Source organism: Zingiber officinale, unplaced genomic scaffold (assembly GCF_018446385.1).
Source record: "Zingiber officinale cultivar Zhangliang unplaced genomic scaffold, Zo_v1.1 ctg132, whole genome shotgun sequence".
Classification (NCBI taxonomy): Eukaryota; Viridiplantae; Streptophyta; class Magnoliopsida; order Zingiberales; family Zingiberaceae; genus Zingiber; species Zingiber officinale.
The window spans coordinates 27,829-35,955 of NW_024589828.1; the positions used below are offsets into that span (position 1 = coordinate 27,829).

The 8,127-nt window shown below is 41.0% G+C and overlaps 2 protein-coding genes across 2 annotated transcripts; both read left to right on the forward strand.

Annotated features, from left to right (window-relative positions):
* Positions 1 to 157: 157 nt before the first annotated feature.
* LOC122036070 (cysteine proteinase inhibitor A-like) lies at positions 158 to 2,379 on the forward strand. Its single transcript, XM_042595264.1, has 3 exons — positions 158 to 402; positions 1,530 to 1,731; positions 2,130 to 2,379. The coding sequence occupies exons 1-3, from the start codon at positions 217 to 219 to the stop codon at positions 2,135 to 2,137; spliced, it is 396 nt and encodes a 131-aa protein (XP_042451198.1). The 5' UTR covers positions 158 to 216; the 3' UTR covers positions 2,138 to 2,379.
* A 1,290-nt stretch (positions 2,380 to 3,669) lies between these two features.
* LOC122036052 (G2/mitotic-specific cyclin S13-7-like) lies at positions 3,670 to 6,138 on the forward strand. The gene is made up of 8 exons (XM_042595235.1): positions 3,670 to 3,818; positions 4,015 to 4,132; positions 4,215 to 4,250; positions 4,328 to 4,385; positions 4,474 to 4,956; positions 5,042 to 5,290; positions 5,363 to 5,700; positions 5,777 to 6,138. The coding sequence occupies exons 1-8, from the start codon at positions 3,773 to 3,775 to the stop codon at positions 5,931 to 5,933; spliced, it is 1,485 nt and encodes a 494-aa protein (XP_042451169.1). The 5' UTR covers positions 3,670 to 3,772; the 3' UTR covers positions 5,934 to 6,138.
* The last annotated feature ends 1,989 nt before the right edge of the window (positions 6,139 to 8,127 follow it).

Genomic DNA, 8,127 nt, shown 5'->3' on the forward strand with positions numbered 1-8,127 from the left:
CGCCGCGTCGTTAGCTGGAACAGGCACTTTCTCCCTGTTTCGTGTCGTGCAACAGACACGAGAATCGGCGCCATGTATCATCCGTCCCGCGTTTTGTGGCGCACCTTGGAACATCTTACCGCCACAACTGAACCGGTTATTTACATGTCACCGTTTCGTTTCCGCTATTTTATCTTGACGGGTTTCGCTGCTCCTCTTCCTGTCGAGGTTTCCGCCATGGCTTCCCTGCCGAATCGCCGATTTCCTCTTCCTCTGATATCTCTCCTAGTTTTGTTCTTCTCACTGCGAGGCGCTTCTTCGATGCGTATGATGGGAGGCATCCATGACTGCGAAGGATTCCGGAACAGCGCCGAGATCCTGGGGTTTGCTCGTTTTGCCGTGGAAGAGTACAACAAGAAGCAGGTGCATGCCCTGTTTGGGTTTTTCTTTGAATCATCGTCGTCGTTTGGCATCATTCGTTATTGGGTAATTTGGGTTATGTTGTCCAATTAAACACTTCGGGGTTCCAACTTTTTGAGTTTTTTTCTACCCTAGGAATGTTCTTCAAATTTAGTAGTTTTGAAAACTTTATTCCAGGAATTAGGCGTGAAAAGGGGCAACTTGGTGGAGTAAACAAAATTTCTTATGTGTTTAATTATTGTACTCTTTTTTCGTCAAACCAGCAGAAAAGCTAGGTTGAACAATGAGCTTCGTGCGACGAAGTATGAAGTTTCTTTTATATTGATTTTTGTTGCATTTTTAAAAATTTCCGTGAGCCTAGACTTGTTCAAATACGTCTTCGGCGTGATTTTATAATGCGTAAAGGTAGCTTTCAAGATCATGTACATGTTTTTTGTTTCCTTCAAAACTTGTGTCAACGGCTGATTACCTCAATTTTGAAAAAGTCCTGAATCCTTCGCTAATTGTTCAATTCTTAATTCAGTTCGGATTGTCAAGTACTCTTCCTTCTATCTGACTATGCCTATAGAATACTTTATGATGCAGATTTCGATATTTACTTTGATGTTCATGTATGAAGTTTTGAGTTCTTTATGAACTAGCCTAGCAAACGGCAATCTTCCAATTTTCTACTCTCAGGATAAGAATGTACAACAGTGAGCTTGTGGGATATAGATCAAACTTAATCATTTGGCACTAGCTGCTTATAATTGACCCTTGGTTTTACTGCAAGCCCCTCCTCTGAATTCCATGTTGCATTATCATCCCCTGAAATCCTAGCATCACTGTAGGGATAGTATTGGTTATGGTATAGTTTTGACAAGGATTTCGAGGCAGGTTATAGGAATTATGAAACCAAGAGGAACCTAGTGTAATTAGGTCTAAAGGATAGTATTGATTATGATATAGTTTTGACAAGGATTTCCAACAGGTTATAACCATTTGAAACAAAGAGGAACCTAGTGTAATTAGGTCTAAAGGCGATGTTGCTGATTTTATTGGCCAATTTCTGGAATCAACCATTTTTTTTCCTTTTCTTGGCTGATTTTATTTCTTCAACATTTTCCTCTAATTGATATCATTTTGTGTAGAATGCTCTTCTCAAGTTTACACAGTTATTGAAGGCCAAAGAGCAAGTTGTAGCTGGTAAAATGTACTACCTGACTCTGGAGGCTAATGATTGTGGATCCAAAAAACAATATGAGGCTAAAGTCTGGGTCAAGCCTTGGATGAACTTCATGGAGCTTGAGGATTTTAAGCCACTGGCTGATAGCCCTAGTACCTCCTCACAAGGTATGGTTGCTTTTATTTGCTACCATTCATTCTCGCCAAAACTATTTCTTTTTAAAATCCCTATTTTCTCAGATAAGTTGATTCAAAAAATGCCTTTGATTTTATGTCATATAGTAAGACTACCTCAATGACTCAATATGATCCCTCTTTTCCATTTCTACCAATTTTTTAAAATCTTCTTTCTCCACCTTCTTCATAAATTACTAGCCTCATTCTTGTATTCTAATGATCAAATATCCATACTGTACTACTGAATTACTCGCCAAGGCGTGTATTGTGTGGCCCATATACCTTTTTCTGTTACCGAACAGAATAAATCAAAGGATGCCTTTGATTTTGCTCCTTTCACCAAAATATGAGTTCATTCTTTCTCTTTCATTTTTTTTTTCTTTATCCAGGTGAATGATGATTTAGTTTGCTAAATTTTCAATCCCCACAAGAGAACTTCATGGCATGCACAGATGTGTGGTTTTGTTGCTTCCTTCCGCAGTATATTTATCGAAGTTCTGTATATATGTGGTATGATATTGTTATAGCTTGTACAAACTACAGAGTGATGAGTGCGAAGAACGAACAAAAGTAGTTCTAATTGAAACAAATAGTGGTATGTATTTACCGGTGTTATTTTAATCTTGTTGGTTTGTCCCCCATGCATTGTCTTGCTTCAGCATAGTTGTTGTCTCCTATTTTAGTTCCGAGATACTTTTGTATTATTTGTTGTACTGATGAGTCGATGATTATGCTAAGATTAGTAACTGCTCTGGACCCAGCTTCACCTCGATCACTAGTTGAATCCCCACGAGCGGGAAAAAATTCCTTCCATTTCTTAGCTATTTGACTGTCGGTTGTAAGTCAACTCCGCGAGGGATGTCTGGGTGAGTATAATCCTCTTTTTGCTACTAATTGAATCTAGTCAATAGATTTGCTTAACAATTGGATTTGATCATGCTAGGAGTATACATAGAGGGAAACAGGTCACTTGGAAGTAGTAAGAGTTGCAGCGAGTTTTTAAAATTGAATCGGACCGCGAGTTGTTCAATCAAGCGGTCCAAATCTAATTAAAATTGAATTTTTATTGGATCGGCTCCAGTTTTTTATTAAAATTTAAAATTTTCAACCATTAGATGATTAAAAAAAATAATTTTAGTATGTAAAATTCGCAATAACCACTTAAAATACTTTTCAATTGAATTGTTTGCTCCCAATTTAAGTTGATGATTTACATGTTTAGTTATAGGCTGAGTTCGATTATTTTATGATAATTATAATTGAATTTGTGACTATAATATGTATGTTGGCGAACGGTCATCTCAAATTCTTAGAGATTTTCAAGTGATATTTTTTTTATAGATAAAAAAATATTGAAAATAAAAATAATTTAACTAAAGGAGAGAGAACTTTGTTTTCCTTACATTTTAATATAACAGAACATTTAATTCAAAAAAGTAGCTTTATTTCAAATATTTGTTTTGAAACTGATGATATATAGAGAACTATTTTCGAATGAATTTTATAAAAGTAGAATAGAGTTTATCAAAAATTTACTTCTTTCTATTTTTATAATAATAAATTTTATTTTTTATTTTACTTATATTCTCTTTTAAAAGAAGTAATATGGACAGCTACGATACTCCGTGACGTGTCAGGCGTGGGAATAAAAATTTGACCCACCTAACGGCTACTTTCTGGGCGGCGCAACTAGCCGCAGCGTGCCACAGCCGAAACCTGGCAGAGATCCCCTTTTTCGCCTCAAACAGGCAACGCAATCCTGTGGGCAGCCACCTGGTTCTGCCACGTGCTTCCCCGTTCACCAAAATCATACCGTTGGAAAAATGGAATTTTATGGAAAGAAGAATTCGACCGTTGGAAGCTCGTAAGGGGTTGCCTCTTTTTGCATTTGCGTGTCCCCTTCTTTAAACCCCACACCATACCCACCGCTTCCCCATTCCTCCTCCGCACTCCCTCGTTCTTGCCGGTGAATGTGTCGGAGTTGTTGAGTTTAGCGCCGGACTAAGCTAACGAAGAAGAAGAAGAAGGCGACATGGCTTCCCGGCGTCAGCAGGCCCCTGTCTTGCATCGACAGAGAGGTAGCCATTTCATTGCACTTCATTCGATTCCATTCTCTGTTCTCAACCATTCGTGTCAAAATCCAACCTTTCTGTTGCCTTCTCATCGTCGGAGCAATTAATCTTCGTAGTGTTTCTTGGAACCCAATTCTTGATTTCGATTCATGTTTTTCTTGATCATGAGTCGCCTAAAATGTGTTGTCTCTCCTCAAATCAGTTGTTGGGGTAGTGCCACCGGCCGCGGGCAAGCCAAAAATTGTCCCTGCAGCCGATGCAAAGAACCGCAGGGCGCTCGGAGATATCGGCAATCTGGTCAATCCCCGCGTTCCCGAAGGGTAAGTGCAGAAATCAATCAACTTCATTTCCACACCGCGATTATCATATAATTTGAAATCAACGTCATCTTCGAATTATCAGGAAACAGCAACCCCAAATCAATCGCCCAATCACAAGGTAAGTCACTTGGGCAGAACCTTCACTTTTCTTTCTTTACTTTTCAATTTTTCTGATTTCCATGCGTTATGTCACAGAAGCTTTGGTGCTCAACTTCTGGCAAATGCAAAAGCCGCCGCTGCCGATGCTAATAAGGTGGTATCTCGCTCTTTCCCTCTTTGATTTTCTCATTCGCACCGTTGTTTGCTAATGACTAATCTCAAAATGTGCCATTTTGATGTAGATCCCTGTGGTCGTTGCATCAGACGGGGCAGTCGACAAACGTGCAGTAGCAAAACCGCCTCTCAACAAGGTCCCAAGTAAACCTGAAGAGAAGAACAGTAAGAAGGATAAGGTTGTTGCAGAGGTCCCAAGTAAACCTGAAGAGAAGAACAGTAAGAAGGATAAGGTTGCTGCAGAGGTCCCAAGTAAACCTGAACAGAAGAACGCTAAGAAGGAAAAGATTGTAGCAAAGACTGACCCTGATAAGATAGTAGTGACTGCTATTGATGTCGAAACACACCGAGCATCGTCTTCTCACAAAAGGTCTTCCGGGAAAAAGGTTAATGCATATTCTTCCGTACTCACTGCTCGAAGCAAGATTGCTTGTGGAATCTCATGCAAGCCGAAGGATTTGGTAGACGAGATTGATGTAGCAGATGCTGGTGACCAATTGGCTGTTGTTGATTACGTCGAGGATATCTACAAGTTCTACAAATCTAATGAGGTACTAAAATGTCGAATCTTCATAACTCGTGATTCGTCCAATTGGATCTGTTCACTAAAGATGATTCTTTGAACTACTAATGCAGCACGCAAGCAGACCCCATGACTACATGAACTCCCAGGTGGAGATCAACGCGAAGATGAGAGCCATTCTTGCTGACTGGTTGATCGAAGTGAACCATAGGTTTCAGCTGACCCCTGAGACCCTCTACTTAACATTCAACATAGTCGATCGGTACCTTTCAACTGAAACCGCTCTGCGTAAAGAATTTCAGCTAATTGGTGTATCTGCCATGCTCATTTCCAGCAAGTATGAGGAAATTTGGGCACCAGAGGTAGTCAAAGGCAGCACATAGTGATTAGAAATTGCAGAGGCTTGTAGCTGAATCTTGTGTGTATGTTTGCAGGTCAACGACTTCATTTGCATAGCGGACAGGGCATACACCCGAGAGCAAATCCTTGGCATGGAGAAGAGGATTCTGAACAAGCTCGAATGGAACTTGACTGTCCCAACTCTGTACGTGTTCCTCGTGAGGTTTATTAAGGCTGCAAGTTGTGATAAGGAGATGGAACACATGGTGTACTTCTTTGCGGAGTTGGCTTTAATGAACTACTCCATGATCATGTTTTGCCCGTCGATGGTGGCCGCTTCTGCGGTGTACGCTGCACAATGCACGCTCAACAAGAAACCTCTTTGGAACGAGAGATTGAAGAGGCACACTGGGTTTTCTGAGAACCAGCTATTGTAAGTATATAATTCACAAGAGAGTTTTTATTTATGGACAAGTGTTGCGACATCTAAACTTTGGAACGATATTTAGGGACTGTGCGGAGATGCTGGTGAACTCCCACGCCGGCGCTCGTGAGAGCAAACTGAGAGCTGCCTACAAGAAGTATTCAGGGGAGCAATTTAGCGGTGTGGCGTTGCGTTCCCCGGCAACGAAAATGGTAGAGGAGTTGAAGACCGCCAGAATATGATGCTGGTTGAAGTTGCAGAGAAATGCTAGACGTGTTTTGTTTCATGTTCTTAATGAAAGATTTCTCGGTCCGTGCTCCTTTTCCGTGGAGCAATTAGGAAGAACAAGAAGAAGAAGCAACATGAACCTTTTGGCAATTTTATCGATACCTCAATGTGTAAATAATTGCTGGGTGATTGAAATTATGATTTAAGAGTCTGTTTTCATTATCCTGCACAAACTAACTCAATATGCACCACTTCTTGGGAAAAAAGAAATTGAAATGCGGTCTCTCTGTGTAATGCTTTAATTTCCCTTTAGGTTATTGATTAATCAAGTATCCAGATTTTAAAACTGGACAAATTCTGAAATAGAAGTCTGGGATTAAAAAGCACTGGCACCAATAGGTATTCATAAAAATATTGATATTCATAAAAATATTGACAATTCATAAAAATATTGATATTCATAAAAATATTGACAATTTATCAAAAGACATTCGAAGTCTGGGATTCTCTCTGTGTAATGCTTTAATTTCCCTTTAGGTTATTGATTAATCAAGTATCCAGATTTTAAAACTGGACAAATTCTGAAATAGAAGTCTGGGATTAAAAAGCACTGGCACCAATAGGTATTCATAAAAATATTGATATTCATAAAAATATTGACAATATATCAAAAGACATTCGAAGAATAAGAAAATTATCAAAAGATGTATCGTGTTACTCTAAAATAAAACTTTGTTGTTCGGCGTCTTGGGCTAACCATCCCTTCGAAGGGATTGCTAAAAGATCATCAATTCCTAATGAAATAGATGTAGCAGTGGCTTGCTGGAAACCCAAAGTTTTTATTTAATCCAAGATATGTGATGTATGCCATTCCGAAATGATTGATTAACCTGCTAATGAGTCGTTTCATAACAGTTCCATTTATCACTTTATTGTGAAAGACCGGATCAACCCGTTCCGCCATAAGTACCTCTTCTCTTATATTTCTTCTGCTAAGTAGGATTCGACAATGGGCCCAAGTCAATGATTCGAAAACTTCCTTTTCCTCAATCTTGATTCACACAGAAATTCAGAAATTAGAATACCAGTGAAATTTGGAAGACCTGAATTACCCTAGGCACTAGGCACAAACATTGCCTAATCTAGTGATGTGAAATTTTCAAATCCTCTCGCTAACCTCCCCTCTTCCCCCTCTTCAGTCATGATTTCTCATGCATCCGAACCATATTTTGAATCATTTTGATTTAAAAATAATCGTGCGATAATTTTTCTCCCTCCCTCCCTCAACTCGTGCATGCTTGGGTGCTCTTCGTAACTCTTCGACTACAGCTCTAATTTTGTGGCGAAATCGTCCTCCTAATGAAACCCTACATAAATGTCTTCGTGTCTCTCTCAAGCAGCATCAAACTTTTTGACCTAAAAATCCACAGTGTTCGCGAGGCTCCAGTGAAGGAGTTTAGGGTTTCCATCAATAATCTCCTTTCATAATAGCGCAAAGAAGTGGATCAGGTGTGATCCTGTCCGAATCAAGAGTCAGCGGATGCTGGGCACGTGGCGCTCTCTGCTGGATCCTCGAGTGCTCCGGCGAACCTGCAACAAAACCGAGCCGGGAGGGGTGTCCCGGCGACGGTCCTCCGACGCTCAAGTCAGGTAAGTGTTGAAGAAAGTGGCTGCCAAATTCGTATTCTGCGTACCTTTGGCGAAGTAATAGCCTCTTTATATAAGACGGAGAAGGAACCGATGCACGCCCACCGAGGTGCGTACGTGTCAGCAACCCATACCACGGTATGCACTTGTCAGAGAGCTTACCTGACACCATGCTGCCACAGTCCGAGCATGTTCTTTGATGGGACGGCAGGACCACCCGTTGTCAGACTAGAAGTATGGCACAGCCATACGACTTGACGGCTGTCAGAAGATGTCCCCATCTTTTACCCACCGTCTGACTAGGGTGCCCGGCCCGCCGAGCGGGCGATGAACGTCGTCCGGGCGGCCTTGATTCTTTGCGCCGTCCGGGCGGCACCTCCTTCCGCTCGGTTATTACGCACTGCTTTATTTGAGCGTCGGACCTCTGGTCCCTACCAGGGTGCCTTTTACTATCAGATTTTCCTTTCTTCTGAGTCCGGTCGGCTCGCCCTTTTCCGGCGAGCCATTGGACCTTGTGACCTCCCCTCAGCGTTGACTCCTTATGGGGTTCCGGATTTTTAC